Source organism: Lemur catta, chromosome 25 (assembly GCF_020740605.2).
Source record: "Lemur catta isolate mLemCat1 chromosome 25, mLemCat1.pri, whole genome shotgun sequence".
Taxonomy (NCBI): Eukaryota; Metazoa; Chordata; class Mammalia; order Primates; family Lemuridae; genus Lemur; species Lemur catta.
The window spans coordinates 10,750,858-10,776,029 of NC_059152.1; the positions used below are offsets into that span (position 1 = coordinate 10,750,858).

At 41.3% G+C, this 25,172-nt stretch overlaps 1 protein-coding gene across 3 annotated transcripts in view; it reads left to right on the forward strand.

Annotated features, from left to right (window-relative positions):
- Window positions 1-14,254, forward strand: part of RYR2 (ryanodine receptor 2) — a 596,087-nt gene extending 581,833 nt beyond the window's left edge. For all 3 annotated transcript variants that reach the window (XM_045537276.1, XM_045537277.1, XM_045537278.1), the window contains 5 exons: window positions 7,584-7,740; window positions 8,500-8,564; window positions 10,635-10,735; window positions 11,963-12,014; window positions 12,827-14,254. In XM_045537276.1, the coding sequence (XP_045393232.1) occupies window positions 7,584-7,740; window positions 8,500-8,564; window positions 10,635-10,735; window positions 11,963-12,014; window positions 12,827-12,922 (471 nt within the window). In that variant the 3' untranslated portion in view covers window positions 12,923-14,254. The remainder of the gene's footprint in view (window positions 1-7,583; window positions 7,741-8,499; window positions 8,565-10,634; window positions 10,736-11,962; window positions 12,015-12,826) is intronic.
- Window positions 14,255-25,172: the final 10,918 nt, after the last annotated feature.

Below are 25,172 nucleotides of genomic sequence, written 5' to 3' on the forward strand. Positions count from 1 at the left end.
ACATTTTGAAGACTTGGTTTTTGGTTTTCCTTAATGACTTGAACTGGTTACTAAAGTCCAAAAATACATGTCTTAATAGAACAGCAAGTTTTTGCTTTTATACCTAGTATCTTGACTTAAATTTCCTCTTTGGTCTTGGTTTTCAAAGTCAATGGATATGAAAGCTTTCCTATGGCTTAATATCACCATTCTACAACCTGCCTCTCTGATATTGGCAAATCAGAAATTACCATACGTGAGATCTTAGATGAGAAGGGGGAAATTAGACAAAATATGTGTCACTAGCTGAAAAGAGATGGATCCTTCATGGAGCTCCTCATGGAAATACGTACGTAATTGGGGTTGGGGATGTAAGGAAAAAGGACTGACATAATGATATTACAATTACTCCAGAAAAAGTAAACACCCCAAAAGATTGATGAGAGAGGACTATCAATATTACAAAGACTAATAATTAAGACAGTTTTGTGCTAAGGAATGATAAATCAGTGGAACAAAATAGAGTCTAAAAACAGACGCAAATACTCATGGAAATTAAAATATGATAAAGGTGGCTTTTGAAATCATGAATTGGAAAAAATTTCAATTAATGGCATTGGTCTCATGGATGAGCTGTTTGAGGAACAGTGATAAAAATGTTAAAAATGGATACCTAACCTTGCTGTATCTTCAAAGTAAACTCTGAATGGAACAAATATTTCAATGCAAAAAAAAAAACAAAAACAATAGCAATTAGGACAGAATTTTACTCCTTAATAATAATTTTTAAATGGGGAAAGGTCTTTCTGAGTATTATGTAAAACCCAGGATCCATGAAAGCATAAAAATTATTTTTAAAAAGAACAATGAAAAGCAAAGCCTCAAAGACAAATGATAAACAGGGAGAAATACATTCAACACCATAAGGACCAGTTTCATTAATTTACAAAGTCCTTGTCACATTAATAAAAAGAAATAAATAAGCTAATAGAAAAGTAAACAAATTTCATGACCAGACAGTTCACAGTAAAATAAATTCAGTGGGCTTATTAATATGAAAAGATGCTCAGCCTCTATCATAATGAAAAAAATGCAAATCAAAATAATGGATAACCACTTTTTACCTATATCAGATTTGCAGAGTATTGAAGTTTATGTTAAGTATTAAATACATGTAGTTGGTGAATTGGTAGGGAAACCAGCACTTTCATGACTCTTGTTGGGAATGTGAATTGGCACAACACTTTTAGAGAAATTTTGAAATCTCTATCAAATATTTAAGTATATATATACTTTGACCTGTCAATTCCACTGCCAGTAATTTACCTAAAGGTTTACTCACAGATACACCTCTGTATGTTCAAGGACATCAGCCGTTCTCACAGGTTAGGAATAATCTAAATTATCATCAATAGAGTCCTGATTAAATCAATTATGGTAAATCCATCACAAGTATGGAGCTATTTAAAAATGAGAGAAATCTCTATATGCCGATCGGTGAGACATACAAATTACATTTGATTGGGAAAGAAAAAAAAGCAAGATCCCAATCAGTTTCATGATAGGATCCTAATTGTATAAGATTATACACATACACATGCACAAGAATGTATGTTATAGATATGCTAGAATATGCATAACATTTTTTGGAGACATTTATTCATAGGAAACTGTTAACAAGAATTCCTATTTGGGAGTAGGACCACAGATCAGGGGAGAATTTTATATGCTTTTCATTATGTATACTTTTCTCCTGTCCGAATTTTTTAATCATATGTATTTATTTATTTCATTTTTAAAAGCCTAAAACAGTTTTTACCCACCATGCTAAAAAAGATCTTAATTTAGTTCCTTTCCAAATTAGCATAACTATATAAAGGGACTATTTCCTGGCAGGGAGGAGGGAGCAGAACATTCAGGTAGCTGACCTGGGGGGATTAACAGAACAGAGGCTGAGGTAAGCTCTGCTCCAACCTGATGTTACGTTCTTGGCCCACTGCCTAACTGCTCTTGAGTCATTTATAGCCTGAATCGAGTCTTTCTTATGTGTGTCAAAAAGTTTTGCCATATTTAAAAATAATTTCTTCATCACAAAGGATCATGAAACATAGAATTTCCAGTCCTTCCTCTCTTTTAAAGAAAATATTCAGTCTTCTAATTACCAATTGAGCGATCTTCCAACAAGATTGTCATTCTCTAGGAACTCTTGTTCTCTTAACTAACTATTTTAAAGAAGAAAACAAATCTCAAAAACAATAAAGAATAACTCTCAAAGGAATTGTAGGTTAAAAATCGGCTTGTTAACCTGAAAATTAATACTTTTTTCCTAGGTCAATATAAGATTTTTGAAGGCCTGGAACAAAAGGGATATTTTAGAGAGAGAATGAAGAAAGGGGGGAAGAAAGCTTTTCATTCATAGGCCCATACACAGCTGACAGCAAAGCAAATAGTGTTACTTATATGAAAATCATTCATTTTCAACAGTTCCTGCCATTACTGCCATTCTGAAGATGTTTTGCATGACTTTGTAATTTCCACGTGACAGTCACCTATATGGAGGACACAGAATGTTAAAGCTAAAAGAATTGAGATGTTCAACGGTCATTCATCCACAAACTTAATTCCTCAAATGGAAGAAAATACCATTCCAGTTACAAATTCGTAGTCTTGTAATTTAGATTATCCATTTCTTTATCAAGTGCTTATGGAACACCTGCTATAAATGATACTGTGCCAGGGATTGTCCCAAGTGCTTTATGAATACGAACTTACATGTTAAACACCTTTCTAGAAACTCTGCTAAACTCATTCTAAGAAGATCCTCCAAGAAAACATATCCCAGAATTCCCAGAAGTTTTGGTAGATCAGTATTACCTGATCAGTATTCCTATCACATACGGAATGTTTAATGATACCGAAGTTTACAAAAATAATTGATTGAACGTCATTCTTCAAACACTGCAATTGAAAACTTACTTTAGATGGCTAGTGGTCAGGGACAAAAAAGCTCTTTAATGAAACATCATACTAAAGATTGGAAGGTGTCGATATGGACTTAGATAAAAATGTTTGCCACGCCCTCCCACTGCTCCCTGTCCCTGACCTGGCCATTCCAGGCCCAGCACTGAGGATACCTCAGTGACCCTTCATCTCCTCTTCCGTGCGCTGCCAGAGCCTCTCCACCCTGTGACCCCAAAAGCGGGGAGGGGGGCACAAGGCCTGGGAAGGCAGCAGGCACGAGGGAGGGGCAGAAGGTACTAACAGCAGGTGTGTTGCACACAATGACTCCTGGGAAATTCACTTATATTCCAGGACAAACTCCTGACAGTCTCTCTAAATCTCAACATCCACCAGCCTCAGAGCTAAGTCGACTTAGGTCATTTATTCGCAGGTGGTGTGGTGCTCAGTGCAATGCTGAAGATTGATGGAAAGTAGGGAGTGTCAACGGAAAAGAAACCAAACTCTGTAAAGTAATTTTAAAGAGATTTATTCTGAGCCAAATTTGAGGACCATGACCCGGAGCCACACCCAAGAGGCCCTGAGCAAGTGGACTCGCTGTGGCTGGGTTACAGTTTGGTTTTATATATTTCAGGGAGACAGGGGTTACAGGCAAAGTCATAAATCAATACGTGGGAATCATACATTGGTTTGGCCCAAAATGTGCCATCTATAAGCAGGGGCTTACAGAGCATAGGTGGGTTTAAAGATTCTTTGGCTTGTAATTGGTTAAAGACATGAAGCTTTGTCTAAAGGCTTGGAATGTTTTAACATAGTTGCTGTTTATCAGAGACAAGCCACCAGCCATAGATTTGTTGTGTAAATTGAGGGCCTGTAGGTTTGTCTTGCATACCCTGAGGCTTGTTAATGGGTTACAAAGGATGTCCCCAAGAAGGGAGGGGGGCATGATGAGGCACGTCTGACCTCCCTCCTCCTGGCAGGCAATTTAGTTTTAGGATATTCCTTTGGCCATGAGGGGGGTCCATTCAGTCAGCCGGTCGGGGGGTGAGCCTTAAAATTTTATTTTAGTTCACAGGAGGATTCTTTGGTGACATTCATACTCGAGGCAGGTAGTGGGGAGAGTATGTGACCTGAGATCTCCCTCTCATGCCACATTAAGACCCTGCGACATCCCAATCTCTCCCGGCACCACGTAGTCATCATAGCTGACTGTAACCACACCATGCTTCCATGACTGCGTTTCAAACCTCACTCTCAGTGTGTGTTTCCATTGCTTTGTTAATTTTGTTTAGGAAGACAACTGCCTTCACCTGGTTGATTTTGCCCAATTACGCATGACATGCATATAGAAGATGAGAAATTTGCCTCATATTCAGATGAGGAAACAAGGCCTCTCGATGTTTTGAACTGTGGACTTAGCTAGAACCTAGACTGTCTTCAGTTTGAGGGATTTCTGTCCTCACGGCTGAGACTGTCTGTGACCAGCTCTGTCTGTGTCAGGAGTCTGTGTGGCTTTGCACAAGCTCATATCTTGCCGCTTGTCCTTAAAAACCCTCCCATTGGAGGCCCCATCACCTAGACTAACCTTACATTTTAGAATCTGAACACCCCCCTCCTTTTAATTTGCTTTCTACTAGTCCTTGCGCAGAGGCTTCCTTAAAAAGCCAACAAAATTTACAATGTAATTGATCACCCCCAGTAGTGCTGCTCTTGCAAGGTGGAGGCTTACGGAAACCAGCCAGCCAGCAGGAAAGAAGTATGGAATAGGAAAGGGAAAGATTTCATTTCTTTAGTTCTCAAAAGACAATCCCTTCCGAATGACAGTCTCTTTAGCGTTTCCTTTGCACAGGGTGAAGTCTGTATTCTCTCTTGAGATGAATTTTCCTCACTTATGTCATGTTTTATCGGCTTCATGCTGAATTTCCTCTGCATTTGTTGTTCCAGGTTGTTTCCCTGGGTCCGAGGAAACCTTTTAGGTTTCCAGGAATAGGCAGTTCACCCTCCTGTTCTCCGTAATTTACAGCAGGTGGCGCCAGAGCCGCAGTGTTGTAGACGCCCTGGCTCACACAGGGATTCGATTTGATTTTTTTCCTCCCCGGGATTATGGCGTTTTGAGTCTGAGAATCTAATTAAACCGGCAGTATCCTGATAGAATTTGAACCTCCTCGACAAGAATGTAGGAGGAGAAAGTGAAAAATGATCTAAAGTGCAGGGTGAAAAGATGACTGTCGCTCGATAGCCAGGGAGGCTGACTGGCCTTACCTAAGAATGTTCGTCTCAAAAAGAAGTGGGAGCACCAGGGCAGCTGTTTATAAATGCACAGGGCTGCGTGGGCCACCCACCCCCTGAGCCACAGGCTGCAGGGAAGGGATCAAGAACTATGTATTTTGGGGGAAAAAAAGGTTTCCAAGTGATTAAGATAAAAGGTGCACTCTTAGAGGAGTAAACCTGCTTAGGTAATGAGGTAATTGTTGTAAATTACCTCACTTAATTGTTCTCACTTATTTCTTATTTTACTCTCTCTCTTCCTTTTTTTTTTTTTTTTTTTGCCAAGATAAAGGTCTCATGCGCATCTTCACCCATCCCCCAGAAACTGGCCCTCCTTGTTTTCTAAAGGCGACATTAATAGTGATCAACCCCAGAAGGAACAGGTGTAGGAGACGGAGGAAGGGAGAAACCATTGACTAGAAAATCTTGATAATTACCAACTGCCTGTTCTCAATTTGTGTGAGACCAGGCACCTTCCTTCCTCCTTACTTAGAGTCTTACAGCTTCTTGTCTGGCAGAACTTCTTCCCATCTCCAGCTCTTATTGTCAGGTTTAGGCTGATGCCACGGAAAGAAAAGGTGGATGGAAGGATTTGCATTTGCAGGAGGAGAATTTGGTGGCTGAAAGCCAGACAGCTGTGAGTGAGTAGGCACGCCCCGGGCCACCTCTTCCACCGCCACGGGGTGTGCTTTGTTGCCTGTTCTTTGCCTACACTTTGTGCTTTTTAAAGTGACCTGAGAATTTGGGGTCTGTGGGTTGAAGCAGTGAAGTCCCCATGAGAACAGCTGGACTCGCTCGTCTTTCATCCCACAGATGGTTTTTGAGTACCCAGCACGTCCTGGACGTCATTGTGGGCACTGGCAAGAGTAGGGCGGTGACCAGAGTGATTCTTACTGTAATGGAGTCAAGTCTAGAGTGAGTCTGGCAGTTGGACGTCCGAGTGTGGAACTTGGGAAAGAGACCCGGGCTGGAAATGGAGATGTTTGGAGATAATTGGCACAGAGATGACACTTAAAGCCCTGAAACTGGGAAAGTTCCCCCAAGGGAGTGTCCCAGGAGGAAAAAGGTCAAAGAGCCAGCCCTGGGACACTCGTACGGGAAGAGGTGGGGAAATGGACCATCTTGGAAAGGAGCCTGAGAAGGAATGGCCAGAAGTGGAGAAGAGAACCAGAGGAGTGAGGGTGTCTCACCACGGCAAGAAACTGTTTTAAGTCTTTTGTCCCCTTCTTTATGGTAGGTGGCAAGGAAATACGTTTTGAATCGGTGGGGGAAACCATTGAGTTAATAAGGGCATCTGGAACAGTCTGAGGAGGACTCGCAGAGGAAGGATTATTAATTTAGCCCTAAAGGATGAGTAGGAATGGGGTAAGAGTGGGAAAGGGTATTGACAAATCAGGAGAATGTCCCAACAAAGGTCTGGAGTCAGGAATGGTGGCAAAATTCGAGGGCTTGAAACGGGAGGTTGGACTTACGTTGAGTGAGGATAAAACACTGGATGCTCTATACAGCCTGCTGTGCTTTGCCACCCAGGGGACATTCAGCATTTGGAGACATGTTTTATTTTCACTACGAGGTAGGGTGCTGTTGGCATCTAGTAGATAGAGGTCAAAGGGTATTTCTGAAATATCCCACTACACACAAGACAGCCCTCCACAACAAAGAATTATCCAGACCAAAATGCCAATGGCGTGGAGGCTGAGACCTCTGCCCAAAACACACTTTACTGGACCCTCCTTTCTCAGCGTGGGGCACGGGCAGCTGTACTTGTTGCTGGTTGATTGAATGTTTTAGGGTTTAAACAATGAAGTGCTATTTCCTCCCAGCCTGTCCTTTCTGTCCATCTTTCTTTTTTGTTCTTTACATTAAAGTAGAAAAGAATGTCAGCATTATGTTCTATTTTTGCTAGGCGAGGGGAGAATGAGTAAGTGCTATTAAGTCTGTTTTCTAAGACTTCATCCTCTTGTACGTTGGGTGTTTACTTTCCCTTTCCTACATCTGTTATGCTCAAAATAACTGGACGATACCGTTAAATATAGTTCTGTGCCCCTTAACATGGTCGTTATGATATGATTATCTTATTATCCCAGATGCTTTGGAGCCAAGATACTAGCAAGGTATTTTTTCATTTTCTCCAAAGTGAGACAGAAGGTACCAAGCAGAGTAAGCACTATACGGTTTTGTATAAAAGACAGTGGCATGTGCGAGCCAAGTGTTTGCATCACAGTGACAAATACTGAAACCAAAAGAGGCCAAAGAGAATGCCAAGATTCTCATCATTTCCAGAGAGAGGATTGGGAGCTAGAGAAAGAACCTTAGGTCTGTTGAGTTTGGGAATGGGGGATGTCCCTCCACGAGGTGATACGGTCGTCTCTTTCCAGTGCTATATGTTCCACATGTACGTTGGGGTCCGTGCCGGGGGAGGCATCGGTGATGAAATTGAAGACCCAGCGGGAGATGAATATGAGATCTACCGCATCATCTTTGATATCACTTTCTTCTTCTTTGTCATTGTCATTCTGTTGGCCATAATACAAGGTAAGCATCATCCTCCCTGAAGCCCGAGAAAGTCTAGAATTTGAGCTGCATGTGGTTGAAGCTGATATTCAAGGTAGGGTAAGAATGTCAAGGGTTTTCTGGAAAAGCCAAATGGAACTTTTCCTTTCAGTATTTCTTCATTGTGAAATCTGTAGAGGGAAATACAAAGAAGCCCGGGAGCCTAGTGTCAGGGGGATGGATGTAGTTTTCTTTTGTCTTCTTTCAAGAGCACTTTCCTTGGTTTGAATCACAGCCCTGGGGCTCAGACTCATGTTCATGAGTCTTTAACGAGTCTCTGAGTGGGTGAGCCATTTAACATCTGTGGGTCTGTCTAATGGAAATTATATAAATCTGAGTCCTATGGTTGTTGAGAGGTTTAAAAAAAAACGACAGCTGTGCATGGTGGCTCACGCCTGTAATCGTAGCACTCTGGGAGGGCAAGGCGGGAGGATCGCTCGAGGTCAGGAGTTCGAGACCAGCCTGAGCAAGAGGGAGACCCCATCTCTACTAAAAATAGAAATAAATCATCTGGACAACTAAAAATATACACAGAAAAAATTAGCTGGGCATGGTGGCGCATGCCTGTAGTCCCAGCTACGTGGGAGGCTGAGGCAGGAGGATCGCTTGAGCCCAGGAGTTTGAGGTTGCTGTGAGCTAGGCTGATGCCATGACACTCTAGCCCAGGCAACAGAGTGAGACTCTGTCTCAAAAAAAAAAAAAAAAAAAAAAAAATTAAATTGCGTCTTTATTCCACATTAGGTCTAATCATCGATGCCTTTGGAGAGCTGAGAGACCAACAGGAGCAAGTCAAGGAAGACATGGAGGTAAGTCTCTCCGTGCGGGACGCAGCTTTGTTCTTGTCGTGGGCACTCGTTTTCCTCACTGCCTGTATCAGGAGAACCGTGGGCGTGGGGGAAAGAGGGGACAGGGCCACAAACAGTGGGTGGTGTCACCTGCCTGTTTTGCATTCAGGCAGCGCATACAGCTGAGCAGTGAGCTGGGCTAGAACCGTAGGGGACTCCAAGTCTGGACAGACAACACTAGGGCACCGTCCTGCCCCTCACGGGGTGGGGAGACCATTTATTTAAAGTATAGAATCTCTGACAAGTCAATGGGTGATTACAAAGCAGCGTGATGAGCCCTTTATGAGAGCAAAGCCCAGAGTGCTGGGGTCTCCGGGCTGGTCCCTAATTCACGCCCAGATGATAGCTGAACTTCCTAGAAGATGGGATGCCCAAGCTGAGACCTGAAGATTGTGGACGTGTGGTTGTGATAGGGACGGAGCACAACATTTTAGGCAATGTCCCTATCCCCGGCCTCCCACTGTGCCCGTGTCCAGGGGTCCCGTTCACGTAGGAGTCTGTGAGAATGTAGCTACCTGGGATGGTAAGACTCTGATTTTAGGGACTCTGACACACAGCTTTCTTCTTGGAAGTGTAAGTGGCTCAGGATGCAGCGTTAGAGTCTAGTGATGAGGCGGGAGAGGAACGCCAGAGAAGGAGAGCCTAATCGCTCATTTGAGAAATTGACAGTTCAACGTGCGGGCTGTGGGAAACAAGAAAACGGCTTTAATCGGGGCAGCAGGGGGATTGGATTTGCATTTTTAAGAGATACCTAATGTTTAAAATACGGAAAAGGAACTGGAAAGTGGCAGGACCAGGGCAGGGAAGCAGGCTGTCAGCATTTTCCAAGAGGCAGGTTGCGAGGCTTTGGCTAAAGATGTACCACTGAGCGTGCAGCAGCCCAGTGAATTCCCGCAGGGTTTGGGACGTGGAGTGAGACGAACTTGGTGACGGGCCAGATGCAGATGAGGATTCAGCAAGCCTGGGGATGCCCAGGTTTCAGCCATGAGTCCCTAGATGGGTGGTGGCACCGTTAGCCGACACAGGGAACCCAGAGGAAGAGCAGGTTTGTGGATGAAGCTGATGAGTGTGGTTCGAACCTATTCAGTTTAAGGGACGTCATTGATGGTGTGGTATAAACACCTGATTGTTCCCCCAAACTGCTGGATGTGGCCTCTCTGCTTTTAGCAGTTGTCGATCAATAAGTCAGGAAGCATTTTGTAAATTATCATCATCATTGTGACGGTAGCCGCTAGAATCCAGAGCATCATAAACAAGCTCCCATTGGTTTCAAACAGCTTCTCATGGGCAGGGAGAGATGAGAGTCACACAAGGACGGTAATTATTTCATTCATTTGAGGTGATGCACGTGAAATTCTAACAGGGGAGGGTGGGTTTCTCCTTGGGTTTTGTGAAATAGGCCAGCAGGTGACTGCAGCAAGAGAGGCATGGGCCGGAGAAGGGGGAAGCAAAACGACCAAGCACTTTTGTTCCTAGAGATGAAAGATGTCCCAGTACGTGTCCATTGGTTAATTCTGTAGCCAGCACAGTGCCTGGCACGTGGCAGCCCTCACTGAATCACCCAGGCAGCGCCTCACAGCTCGTTATCTGACTGGCACAGCCCCGAGCAAAGCACTCCGCACCTTTGCCCTTGGTCATCACACTTTGTTCAAGCAGGTACTAAATGAGCAGCATCCGCTGAGGGCACCGTTAATCCTGCCTGGGTAACTTGAGCCAATGTCACCAACAAGAGTGATCCCTAAGCCCGGGTGTTTTCACCTGAGCTAGAGAAAATAAGGAAAAGACGTTGCTCTTCAGGCATCGCGATCCTGTGCTCTTTCCACATCGGTTGCGTCTTGCTGCTGGTACCTGCGTCATTTTAAACCCACACGAAAATGCCATCGTGGCAACAGTTGAGTTTCTACTCATGGGCTTGGCGCAAGCTCCAGGTGATGATCTGCGACACTGATATGTGTCTCGCAGCTGCCCCTACCCAGCAGGTTGTGTCTTCCTTTCCTTTTGCTTCCCGACCTCTCTGCCTTTGTCTTCTAGACCAAATGCTTCATCTGCGGGATCGGCAATGACTACTTCGACACGGTGCCCCACGGCTTTGAAACGCACACTTTGCAGGAGCACAACTTGGCCAACTACCTGTGAGTGAGCGCGTCTCTGCCTCCCCCGCCTCTCCCTGTGGCCACCAGTCCCCCTGTCTCAGGAAGCTGGGGAAACCGGAGAGAGAGCAGCTGCTTTTTCTCCACAATGGCTGCAGACTCTTTGCGAGAAAGACCAACAGTTGGTGGCGTGGCTCTCTTTTTCTCTGGAGCAGGTCACCTTGAGAAATGAAGTTGCTGGCCGGGCGCGGTGGCTCACGCCTGTAATCCTAGCACTCTGGGAGGCCGAGGCGGGTGGATTGTTTGAGCTCAGGAGTTCGAGACCAGCCTGAGCAAGAGCGAGACCGCGTCTCTACGAAAAATAGAAAGAAATTATATGGACAACTAAAAAATATATATAGAAAAATTAGTCAGGCATGGTGGCGCATGCCTGTAGTCCCAGCTACGTGGGAGGCTGAGGCAGGAGGATCACATGAGCCCAGGAGTTTGAGGTTGCTGTGAGCTAGGCTGACTGCCACAGCCCTCTAGCCCAGGCAACAGAGTGAGACTGTCTCCAAAAAAAAAAAAAGAGAAATGAAGTTGCTGCTCTTCACGTAAAGGATACTTCCTAAAACTTAAAATGGGAAGGGGGGCAGGGTGGAGCAGAGTCTCGCAGGGAGTCCTGCCCTTGTTTCTCATTTCAAACAGGACTCTTCCAGCTGCTTCCTAGAGATACGTGAATCTGCATTTTTCTCCTCTGAGGACTTAGAGATCTCTCCAGGCACTACTGAAAACCCAGTTAAAAGCTCCTTTTTGTTTTTTTTTTTTTAAAAATACCTAGAAATCTGGCATTACTTGGGACTACCCAAAACCATAGTTTGGTAAAATACTGTTCTTACTCATTTTCTGACCCAATTTTAATCTCAAACAGAAGAGGTACACAGGTGCAGAGTAGCATTATAGGGGGAAAAATGGTTTAACTATATTCAGTTGAACTTGACCGGTAAATTAGAACTTCTTATTAAGCCAGTCGTCAATTAAAATTCATCAGTATTGATTCGATTCTGACAAAAATGTGTATATCGCTAACTTGAAGTCAAAGTGCCCCTAGGGTGAAATTGTGGGTCAGATGAGAAAAGTCAGTTACCTCTTTCTGGTACCAAAATATGTTTCTGTGGTGTTTTCTCTGTGCCTACCACAATTGAGTGCAACATATAATGTATAAAAATATGCTGTGTTTACACTGGTGTTTTCATACAGTACATTTCTGATCAGTCTCTCTGTCTGTAGGTTTTTTCTGATGTATCTCATAAACAAAGATGAGACAGAACACACAGGACAGGTAGGTAAACAGCGACTGTATGTCACCTTCTGAAAGAGATGATAGACCCTACGGTTGTCTGTCACGTTGGAACAAAATGTGTACATTCAACAGTAAGGGCTGGAATTACTTTCAGATACCACTTGTCTCTCGATATAAAATTCCTGTTATCTTGGATGGGGGTGAAAAAGATTGCCTTTGTTAAAAAAAGTAAAATTTTAATTTCACTTAAAACAGTAAACTGTTATTAACCGAAAATGCTGGGTTTGGGTTTTGAAATCCCTGTTATAAGAAAATTAAGTGTTCTTAATTATTGTATAATTTCTCTGATTGCTTAATCAGATAGTAGATGATTTCAAATGAACTTCAACCCGCAGTGTTACGGTTAGTTAAAAAGGACTGCACATTAAATGTCTAAGGTTTTTAAGCTATTTGAAATTCTTCTTCCATGAGTGTTCACCACAAATTGTTAATAGTCTGAATTTGAAGTATGCAAGGATTACTAATATTTTAAGAGAACCCTCAAAAATATATACCGTAAATATATTTTTAATTATTATATTATGGTGAGGGTGAAGACTGATGATTTGTTTAGTAGTAGAAGTAAATAAGGTCTGGTATAGTTAGGCTCTATATAAATCTGCGGTCCCCAACCCCTGGGCCGAGGCATAGCACGGTCCCTGGCACCAAGGTTGGGGACTGCTGATCTAAACGAACCTGGACTTCTCAAAGTACATGTGACATATATAACAACCAAGTTGAGTTTCTAGCCCATATTTTGTGTTTGCACAGATTTGGGGGAAAATGTTAACACATTTCCTTTACTTTGACAGGAATCTTATGTCTGGAAGATGTATCAGGAAAGGTGCTGGGAATTTTTCCCAGCGGGAGATTGTTTCCGGAAACAGTACGAAGACCAGCTGAATTAAACTCACATCCTGATCACCTCTAAAAACCAAAACTCTCTCTGAATCTCTCCCTCTCTCAATCTCTCTGCTCTCGGAAACATCTTGCTGATTTTGTGAATTGCCGGCATGGTGTGCTCCCTGGGAGCATCGAAGCTCTGTGTCTGAAGCCCTGGCCGTGTTTCCCCCCACCATGTGTATTTTCTTTGAGGATAAAGACTGCGGAATAATCTAAACTCATAACCAGACAATATAGGAACTCTGGAAAGAAAACCATTCTGGACACTATCATAACACCCACAGACAGATTTTCTTCAGAAACTCTTAGACGTCTCTTTGAGCTACGCGACCTTCACAGATACACGTGGCAGCCACATTCACCCGGCCTCTTTATTTCGCCATCCTGGAAGGGAACTGTCTAATGGTCACAGAGCACTGTAGCACTTAACAGATTGCTGTGGACACCAGTCGAGAAGGGAAATAGTGCCTTACTATACGTGGGTTGAGCTATGCAGAAGAAATGTGCATGAAAAAACATCTTTATTTTCTTTATGTCAACATTTCCTTTCTTAGATTGATTTTGTGAGTTTTTTCTTTTTTTTTTTTCCTATCTTCTTTTCTTTGGTGGGGGAGGGTAAGAAAAGCAGTTTGCACACCTTTTTCAAAAGATGGTGGTACGTCTCAGGAAGAAAGGAGGCTCTTCTCATTCAGCTAAACTCACATCTGCCCTCCCCCTGTGCTCCTGCTGTTATTTTGGTAATGCTCTGAGGCGACATTGCAACTTTATGAAATCTTTATATGAAAACAAAAAGACTGCAAAAAATACACTTTCAAAAGAAATCATCCAATGCATGTTTATTATGCAAGTTTCAATGAACAAAGAAAACCTTCAGAAGCAAGTTGATCAACGTGAGAGAACTTTCACGATAATTATAACCATAGTAATAAAGTGTCGTGGGCTTAATTGTATACCTGGAGCCAGTGTCATCCACCAACAATGTGATACATTTTGAACTTGACGGTAGTTTTGGGTTTTTGTCTTTCTTTGAGCCACCTGTGATCGGTTGTTGATTAAGGACTTCCTGTTGGGCCATTTTTTAATATCCAAGCTGAAGCAATATCCATTCAGGGATTTCATCAGTTGCATCACGAAACGTGGATGATAATATTAAATCACTCCATTTTTTTTTTGTTTCCATTTTGAGTCCTTTTAAATGTAATGCTAATCTTTACAATTAAAAAGACAGATTCAGAATGGAAGCCAGATCATTTTGCAAACATTGGAGCTCTTTTATTACAAGTCTGCTTGTTAATTTTAGAACTGTAAAACTGCTCTGATTAAACTATTTAACTAACTTTCTCATCCTCTTCTTTTCCCATTTAACCTGTAGCTAGGACTAATTATAAAACCTTGAGCTTTTAACGTGAGGTGGGTACAGGACAGTCCCAGACACGTCCCTGAGACCGTTAACGCTGTCAGATTTTCTTGTAGCTCAACAAGTTTGCTGTATTTATGATTGTGGAGTCTCAGAGTCACCGGGCCCACCCCTGTCGTCGCCCTGGCATGAGGGTCATCCCGACCTCTTGAAAACCTCCAATGACAGAAAAAAAAAAAATCCCTTATGTCCCAAATTGTTTAAGAAATTTAGAAAGCTCTTTCTTGCTTGGGGAATATTCATTTCCTGTAATAGGAATCTATTTTCTGTCTTAATATGAAAGAGAACTGGTGCATAAGAAGCGGTGTATTAAACACTCAAATACCAATTGGATATTTTTTAATTGCCAAGGATTGTGCTGGGTACCTGTGACATATCTATCATCTGTCGTTTGATACCTCATCAGCACAACATCTGATTTTTCATTTGTATTTTGGTGTCACTTTTCTTTTGGGGGAGAAATAAATTTGGCCATACCACGGGAATTTTCAAGCCTGCTCAGGGAGGTGATGTGATGCTCTGAGGAGTCCAAATAAAATAAATCAGGTCGGCTCCATAAAACATCAAAGAGCACGTAACCCTTTGCCATTAACACGGCAGAGGAAGCATCTGGCAGAGAGGAATAAATATTTTTCCAGGACATAAAGTCTACTGATTGATAGATTCAGGTCTTCTTTTTATAATGCCCAAATCAGAGTTGACACGAAACAACCGTACAGGTGAGAGGTGAGTGAATAAATTCATAGTTGTCCCTAGATTTTGCAGGCTCTTTTTAGCTCTCTTGGCTGACTGCTCCCAGCTTTAAAGCCCTCGGGGGTGGCAGAAATACTCTGGGAGAAAGAGGGAGAGAGGCTGGAATTTGTAGAAGGAAGACTTTCCCTTAGCCAGTGGGCTTTGCAGGCACCTCCGTGTGGGAGGGACAGTCAGGGAACAGCTGGTCACTTGAGAAAGTCACACCCTTCCCAACCTCATCATTGGCCAACAGAGGGGGACCTGCCTGCCTTCCCTTCACAAGACCTCAAAAGTAGAAGTAGAAAGGGATGCTCTCTGGGTCCTAGGAATTCAATCAACTGGACAATCCACCTGTTCTGCAGCCTTTTGTGTATGAGGCCGGTGGCCACGCTGGCTGAAAGGAGCCCCTGGTAGACCCTGGCAGCGTATGGATGAACTCAAGTGAGCTTTCCTCATTGCCAAAGTCTCCGTTCCAGGGGGAGTTATAGCTGCATTACCATAACATGGGAGCTGTGTGCTACCATGGCAAACTAATGGCTCATATGCAATGGGAACCCCTCCCTTCCATGTGATGACACATTTTTTTTTCTTTCTCCACTGCCCCATAAAACCCCCATGCCACTTTCCCTCCAGGAGACGCTGCTTTGGAGAATATTCCTGATGCTCTTCTTACTTGCAAGTAAGTAACAACCCCTACTGATCAAGACCCAAGTTCTCCGGGACAGTTGTTTATTACTCGCCAGGTGAAAGAACCCAGATCTTTCGGGTAACAAAAGGGGAAGAGGGAGCTTTACTTTATCAGCGTTAATTTTCCCATGAAATGTCTCGGTGTATCTCAAACACACGTGGTTGTCTGCTTCCCTGATTCAACTCTGGGCTGTTTGACCCAAATTCAAGAAATGCAATCATTTGAGAAATTTTATACCAATATTGCAACCTACGCAAAGAACACTGTAATGAATGCTCACGTACGTCTGTCTCAGCTTCAATGCTTACAAACATCATTCTGTCCTAATTATTTCATCTCTTCCTCTCATCTTGTTTTTCCTGGAAACATCTTTTTAATCTATGCCATGAAATAAGTTTAGATTCATCATTTAAGTTGGTCTTCCAGATGCACTGTGGTTATGAATGTCTAAATGGTACTCCTTGGATGGAAGGTCATTATTTTTTCATGTGCAGGAAGCAGTATGTTCTCAGCCCCACAAAAACTCATTTAAAAATCATATTGTAACGAAAATACTTTATGCCTGATTGTAAAAATCTCATCTAGGAAAACTGGACATTTTTTTCCACTATCTTTACTGGGGAAATGTTCATATTTTCCTTCAGCTTCCATTTTTTGGGTGAATATACCAATTTGGCCCTCATTGCTGTTAAGGTCTTCTGAGTGGCTGTCAGAGGTGAGTGCCTCATTTACTCTGGACACAGTAAAGGAGAAGTTTTGAAAATTTGTTACATTTACCCAAGCACAGAATTCACATAAACTTGACATGAAAGTTAGACATTTCCCAAACTATTGCCTAAATGTCTATTGTGTTGTGAAGAGCATGACCTAACTGTCACCTTCCTGGTCACATCTCTGCCCAGCACTCTGAAGTATCTGTAATAGGAGCTGGATAAAAAGCATCTTGATCTTGATACAAAGGCAGGGACAGCACCCGGGATTTTTAGTAGCCATAAATATTACCAGCACACATCTCTAACAGGACAAGGTTCAGCATCATGTCATCTAAAATGGTGTCATCATTTACTTGCATAGCTAATGTGAATGTAAAACAGGTAGCTAAATGAAGTTCCATGTTCCCAAAAATCACAGGGTTTTCTATAACTTCAGAAGTCAGTACAGAAAGGAGAAGAAACAGGTAACACTAATTTCCTCATTTAGGTAACATTCCAGGACTCCTAGGAAGTTAGCATTGGCAGGGATTTAGGCAATCACGTTGCAGATGGAGCCCTTTAGACATGTTAAAATGGCCTGACTGAACTCGGTGCTGGTTAACGGGAGAGCCGGAGCTTTTTCAGAGAAGTCATTTTTGTTGTTGCTGTTAATCTTTTTTCTCTTACAACCAGAGTGGTTTGAAAAATAACAGGTTCCTTTATGAACTTGCAAAAATGAACTAGGAAAAAAGTTACAAAAGTTTTTGATGACATATCAATGTTCACTGATATTCTGCTTCTGTGATGAGGGGAATTCTGGAAGTGATTACATCAGATGAGTAACTGGCTTCAAAATGCACCAGTAAACATAGCTAATTCTAAATAAAGAAACCAAGTGTCAATTTTAGTGCAAGACAATAGGGAAAGCTTTTGCTTTGGTATCTACCTTATTTCCATATGGAACTCTATAGAATGTTTCATTGGTTTTCCGTAACTGTCTACAAGTTACTTGATCATGGCTAAAAAGATCCTCTTCCAGTTATAATAGTCATCATGGTTAAAATAATTTCGGTTCATATTTTCCTTAAAGATTTTGGAGATCATTGGTGAGAATACGTTTTAGGGGATCAGAGAATCCTCCATGTTAGTGTGTCAATGGTGTTTTAATTGCAAACGAACAACTCATTTGCCTTTCTTGCTTATGTCAGGGAGGAAGAACTTTACCTTGTTACGTTTGGTATTTGGAGGCCTGCAAATTAAACTGGCAAACGACAGCTTAGCAAGAGAAAAGACAGACTTTTATTCACCTATGTACCTGGAAGTTTACAGGAATATGATTCAAGGAGGCTGCACAAATCTGGGAGCTAAATACCATCTGAACAGAGGGGCACCTCTGGAAAAACAGTTTCTTAGGAAGTGGAGAGAGAGGGCACTTATGCAAAAACAAATGACTCTCTGGAAAGATAAATAGGCCCCGAGGAGAATAGATGGGAGACAGTTTTGTGACAATGTCTGTTTGGGTGTGGTTTGTGTTCAGGACTCCTGCCTCCAAGAAGAGAAGATTAGAGTTGCTCTTAGGGACGGGTTTGTGAAGAGTGAGTTCTCTTGGGAAGTTCTACCTTTAGGCAGATAAGGAATTTCCAAACTCAGATGCCTTTAGCTCAAAATAATTTTTCTGCCTCAGTGGCTTATCGTACAGTCTGTTACCTGCCAACCCCTCACACCTGTAATGTTTTCCAACTCCCTTCATACGTCATCAATTTTATATGTATTTTCTTCCAAGAAATCTATGAACTTGATGTATGTACACTCCAGCTTCATTAAGCACTGCTAAATAAGCCTTTGAATTTTTGTTTGTAGAAAAAATAATTTACTTTTATAGGTTTGGCTAACATCATTAAGTATCATTAAATCAGGCAAGAGAGCAGAATCAAGGGTGTCCAAATAGAGACAGAAGAGATCAAACTCTCACTCTTTGCCGATGATATGATATTATATCTAGAAAACCCCAAGGATTCAACCAAGAGACTCCTGGAATTGATCAATGAATTCAGTAAAGTCTCAAGATACAAAATCAGTACACACAAATCAGGGGCATTCACATATGCCAATAACAGTCAAACAGAGAACCAAATCAAAGACTCAATACCCTTCAAAATAGCAACAAAGAAAATAAAATACCTAGGAATATATTTAACTAAGGAGGTAAAGGACCTCTATAGGGAGAACTATGAAACACTGAGGAAGGAAATCCATACCATGCTTGTGGATCAGAAGAATCAACATTGTTAAAATGTCTATACTACCCAAAGTGATCTACAGATTCAATGCAATCCCTATTAAATTACCAACATAATTTTTCACAGATATAGAAAAAATAAGTTTATGCTTTGTATGGAACCAGAGAAGACCCTATTTAGCAAAAGCAATTTTAGGGCAATAAAATAAAAATGGGAGGTATTAATTTACCAGACTTCAAACCATACTACAAGGCTGTGGTTATTAAAACCTCTTGATACTGGCATAAGTGCAGGGACACGGACCAGTGGAACAGAACTGAAAATCCAGATGTAAAACCATCCTCACATAGGCATCTAATCTTTGACAAAGCAGACAAAAACATACACTGGGGAAAAGAATCCTTATTCAATAAATGGTGCTGGGAACACTGGATAGCCACATGTAGAAGACTGAAATAGGACCCACAGCTTTCACCCTTCACAAAAATCAAATCACGGGGGATAACAGACTTAAACCTTAGGTATGAAACTATTAGAATTCTAGAAGAAAATGTAGGAAAGACTCTTATAGACATTGGCCTCAGCAAAGAATTTATGAAGAAGACCCCTAAGGCAATCACAGCAACAACAAAAATAAGTAAATGGGACCTGATTAAATTAAAAAGTTTCTGCACAGCCAAAGAAACAGTCATGAGAGTAAACAGACAGCCTACAGAATGGGAAAAAATTTTCGCAAGCTACACATTAGATAAAGGACTGATAACAAGAATCTATTTAGAACTCAGGAAAATCAGTAAGAAAAAATCAAATAACCCCATCAAAAAGTGAGCAAAGGATATGAATAGAAAATTTTCAAAAGAAGATATAAGAATGGCTAACCAACATGAAAAAATGCTCAACATCTGTAATCATCAGGGAAATGCAAATCAAAACCACAATGAGATATCACTTAACTCCAGTGAGAATGCCCTTTATCAAAAAGTCCCAAAACAATACATGTTGGGATGGATGCGGAGAGACAGGAACACTCATACACTGCTGGTGGGACTGCAAACTAGTGCAACCCCTCTGGAAAGCAATATGGAGATACCTTAAACAGATTCAAGTAGACCTACCATTCGATCCAGCAATCCCATTATTGGGCATCTACCCAGAAGAACAAAAGTCATTCTATAAAAAAGACGCCTGCACCTGAATGTTTATAGCAGCACAATTCACAATTGCAAAGATGTGGAAACAACCCAAATGCCCATCAATACATGAGTGGATTAGTAAAATGTGGTATATGTATACCATGGAGTATTACTCAGCTATAAGAAATAACGGTGATATAGAATCTCTTTTGTTCTCCTGGAGAGAGTTGTAACCCATTCTACTAAGTGAAGTATCCCAAGAATGGAAAAATAAGCACCACATGTACTCACCAGCAAATTGGTTTCCCTGATCATCACCTAAGTGCACATTTGGGAATGACACTAATTGGGGGTCGGACAGATGTGGGAGGTGGGGGGAGGGGATGGGTGTATACCTACATGATGAGTGCGATGTGCACTGTTCGGGGAATAGACACGCTTGAAGCTCTGACTCAGGGGGATGGGGGTGGCATGGGCAATATACATAACCTAAATTTTTATACCCCCACAATAAGCTGAAATAAAAAAAATGTAATGCTCCTAACATAAGCAATACTATATTAACATTTAGAGAAAAATTCTAGTTAATAAGCTTTTTAAAAGACTACCAAACCTGAAATTGATTGCACATTGTAATTTGAATTACCTGCAGTTTTGAACTTTATGCTCACAAGTGTATTAAAAGTAGGTATACATATTTTATATATACATTCAGAAATATAGATGTACATAGACAATGTCAAGAATAATAAGAGTAACAGAATGCCTTGAGATGATTCTATTTGTTAGTACCAGAAAGATAAATTGGAACTATTTATTTAAGCTTTTAATATTATAACCAAACTACAGAGCCTCCTCCCTCGTACAGAAAATGAAGATGAATGAAACGGAACCCTTGGCAAGATATTATGAGTTAATAAAAATTCATGACCAGATGATTATCAGTTTATTCTTCCTTTATTTATATACACATAGAAGAAAAACAATTATTTAAGCAGTTTGTGTGTGTGTGTGTTTACCGGTGAAATAAATTGGTAGAAACTCTTACAGTTTTGTTTAGAGAGTATAAATTGTGCAATGACTGTCTGCAAATAAAAAATGTCATGAAGGCTAAGTTCCGGAATGAGCTGAGGCTAAAAACTAGACACACAAAAATAAACAATTTATATTCCGGACTTGGCATAACAACAAGAAAAAAGTATTTGTTTATGCTGGGTAGTGCCTACATGATACCATCTTAGCCTCGGTTCTCTTGAAGCTACCTTCAGGCAAGGACTGAAATTGATTGTACTTTTGGAGGCCGCCAGGACAGCAAGTGTAGGAGAGCAAGGAAGCATAAAAGAAGGATGTGCAGCAATGGAAAGGAAAGAAAGCATGGCCCACGCTGGCTACCACACCACCGTGAACCAGGAAGAGAAAAAGAGGCATGCAGCAGGCGTGTGCAGTGGGCATGCTCAGACTTCACAGGGCATTCTGTAAAGAGAAACGGTGCCTTGGAATAGTCCATAGGAAGGAGAAAGAATGGGAGAGAACCCGCCACTTCTCTTCCATCTCCTGTTTCCTATGGCTCAAAGTTCATCCAAAGGCACAACAATTCCCCCTCCACCTGCTGGATTGAATCTGACCTGCAGGAGTCCATTCTGGGTACTAAATCCACACTCTGTAGCAGGCAGTTAGAGCTCAGTCTGGGAGTGGCAGGAAAAGCCCGAGATCCCAGGATGCCACCAGTCAGCCTGGCTACCCAAGCAGGGGCCGAAGGGAGGCCCGGCATGCTGAGGACAAGAGACCAGTCAGCCCCAGGCAGCAGAACCACGAGGTCCTGAGAAAAGTCTCATGCAGGATGTTGAGGTGGGGCCAGTGGCTGGAGACCCAGCAGGCAGGTGGCACCAGGGACTCTGAGGAGGCACGTGAGGTTTGCATCTGATACCAGTCGCCATCGTTCAACTTTTCTTTGGCTTTTCATATGTTTGAAATGTTTAACAATCAAAAATAAGTGACAAGGAAGAAGTAGCTTCCAAGCTTGGGGAACATGGCATAATGCTAACAGGTCTCAGAAAGAACAAATTTTTCTTAACATCTACTTTACTTCTCATTTTCTTTAACAAGGAGAATGGTACAGTTAATTATCTGAATAAAAAACATAAATGATCTCATTGTAAGGCTGATGGCAGGCACCCCTCCCCTCCCTAATGGAAAAAGAAGAAGCCCACGAGACCTGCCGAGAACAATGCCTGCAAGGCCAGCTAAGTTAAAGGATGACCACACCTGGATGGTTACCCCGATAAGGGTCTCGGTTCCCAGAGTCCACACATACCACCGGCCCCTCCTATTTCTCAATACCCACCCTAAAACTGCAACAGAAAATTCCTTACTCTCCCCACCATAAATCTTCCTGCCAAAGAAACCCCTACCCCCAGCCCTAAAAACATATATAAGCCTACTCAAAACCTCTGGGCGAGGCGACTTCTCTGGTCCATTGGTGGGACCCATGAAACTCGCCTGGGTCCCTCTCTTGGGATTTGTTACCCTCACCTGGGAGCGCTCCAATAAAGCCTCTTTTATTTATCCCTTTCAACTCTGCTCATCTTTCTTTCTCGGGCGCTGGCCAATCCAAAAAACCTTACACTCATCAAATTTGAAAAATACAAGTTCCTTAAGATGTCATAGAAAAAAAATTTTGTTTTGTTCCAAGAAGTTATAGAGCCACTTGTTAGAAGAAATAAAAAGATGAATTTTGCTCAACTTTCCAATGGTATTTTAATACTTCTGCCAAAAGTGTGCTACACAACTTTGGGAAGTGTGTGCTCCCTGCGAAAAGGATTTAAGTGGAGGCTGCATGGTAATTTTTCAATATTCCTAGAAAACATTTTCTCAGTATAGGTGCACAAAAATCATCTGTGAATTTATTAATAATTCATGCTCCTCAGACATACCCCCAGACTACGTCTTTAGTTAATGTCATCAATAGGTTCTTAGACACTATGACTTTAAACAAAGCAACATATAATAAAACCAATTTTTTTTTAATTCTTTAGAGACAGGGTCTCACTCTGTTGCCCAGGCTCCTGCAGTGGGGTGGTGTGATCGTAGCTCACTGCAGCCTCCAACTCCCAGGCTCCAGTGATCCTCCTGCCTCAGCCTCCCGAGTAACTAGGACTACAGACACACACCACCACACCCAGCTAGTTTTTCTTATGTTTTGTAGAGATGGAGTCTCACTATGGTTGCCCAAGCTAGTCTCAAACTCCTGGCCTTAATCTTCCTGCCTTGGCCTCCCAAAGTGCTGGGATTACAGGGGTAAGCCACCATTCCAGGCCAAAAACAATTTTTTTCTTATCAATATTATAACGAAAGGGTGTTATTCAAGAACCTATTGTATAGTATATCATTTCACTTTTCCAAGAACCTATTGATGCCATTAAGTGAGGACTTACTGTATTCTGATTTGGAAGTTCTGATGAGGCCAGAGAATCTGCATTTTAAATAAGTATCCATTCTCCATCCACACTCAAGACTTGATATAAGTGGTTCACAGACTACAGTTTATGGAAACATTGCATTAATGATTTTGAAACCCCCATGAGCCTATGGCTATTTGAGATTACATGATGTATTGGCCTTTGGGTGTGATGTGGGAGTCCAGTCTGGTGGCCTCAATTCCAACCACAGTTCTAGTACTTACTAGCAATATGACTTTGGTGAATTCATTTAACCTAGCTAAAACTGAATTACCTTATTTGACACCTAATGGCAGAATTCTGAGGATCAAAAATTAAATCAAAAGATTATTGACTTTCCCAAAGTAACAAAATGAGATTTTGTAGGAGATAATCAGCACTCCTAAACTTAAAGTTTTCTAAGACTAAGAAGAAAACTTTTATCCATTCAGTGTATTTATAAATGTAAAACTCAGTGCCTTAACTTCTGAATAATTGTTTGATTAGGCAAGTCTAAAATGGTATACTTTCTCTGTAATTCTGAGAGTTTAATTTGTTTCTACTTTATTCTATGTGGTTGTAAAAGAATATTTGCATTTTATGTTTATTATCACATGTGAATTTCATGCTTAGTTATTATACATATGGGGTTCCTGTTACTCCTCTGAGAGAGTGCCAAGAAGAGTATTAGCTGCCTAGGGCAACTGAGTCCATCCTGGTTAAAAATTCACAAAGAAGACCATCATTGACCACTTGTTTTGAATTTTATTTTTCACTATCGTACTCGATAAAGGGATCGTTATGGAAAAAGCAATCAGCAAGGTCTTGATTAAAGGTCTAATTTGAAAGGGAGGGGAGGAGATGGATTGATGATCCCTGTTTTTCCTAGACCTAAAATGAAAATTGGAGGCCAGACGCTAGTTAGGAGCTAGAGACCATGGACCATGATTATGAGTCCTTTGCAATTTTCTTATGTTTATTATTAATGTTAGTCCCCCCTCCCTTTTTTGTCAGTCAAAATAAAAATTCTTAAAAAGATAAAAAATTTGAAAACGTATTATAAATACTTAAAATTGAGCATATCAAAACTTATGGAATATAGCTAAAGTAGTAAATAGAGGCAAATTTATAGCTTAACATGCCTGTACTAGTAAAATGGAAATGTTTAAATCCATTGTGTAAGTTTCCATATTTAGAAATTAGAAAACCAAAGGAAATTAAAGCCCAAATAGAAGGAAATAATAAAGAAAATTGGTAAAGCAAAAAATCAGCTCTTTGAAGGAACTGTTATAAATCTTTCAAAAAAAATATTGCTAAATCTATAGAAAGACTAAACATGAAAAAAAGAGAGAAAGAACAAATTACCAGTATCATAAATAAAAGAGGGGATAGCATTAGAGATACTACATATATTGAAAAGAATACTAAGTGTTATAAACAACTATATGGCAATAAATTTGACAACTTAGAGTTTTTCTAAATCAAAATGGATAGATTCTTTGAAAAACCCTGTAACAAATTGGCAAGACGAGTTCAAAATAAGAATAGCCCTATGTCTATTGAAGGAATTGAATTTGTTTTGGCATTAGACATTCTAGGTGTGATTCTAGGCATCACTGCTTCATTCATTTCTTCACTCATTCATTCAGCAGATAATTACTAAATTCCTTTTTTTTTTGCCAGACACTGGGCTAGGTACTTTGAATACAGGGGTGAATAGAGCAGAATGTGGCACATTTCCTAACCCATTTAACTCTCAGTTTCCTCCTCTGTAAAATGGCAATAATATCTTACCTCATTGCATTGTCATGAGAATTAAATGAGATAAAGCCGCCAACATTACTATGTGCCTGAAAATGCTCAATATATATTAGCCTTTGTCATACATAGTCTGTTATCCATGTTTCAAGCATGTG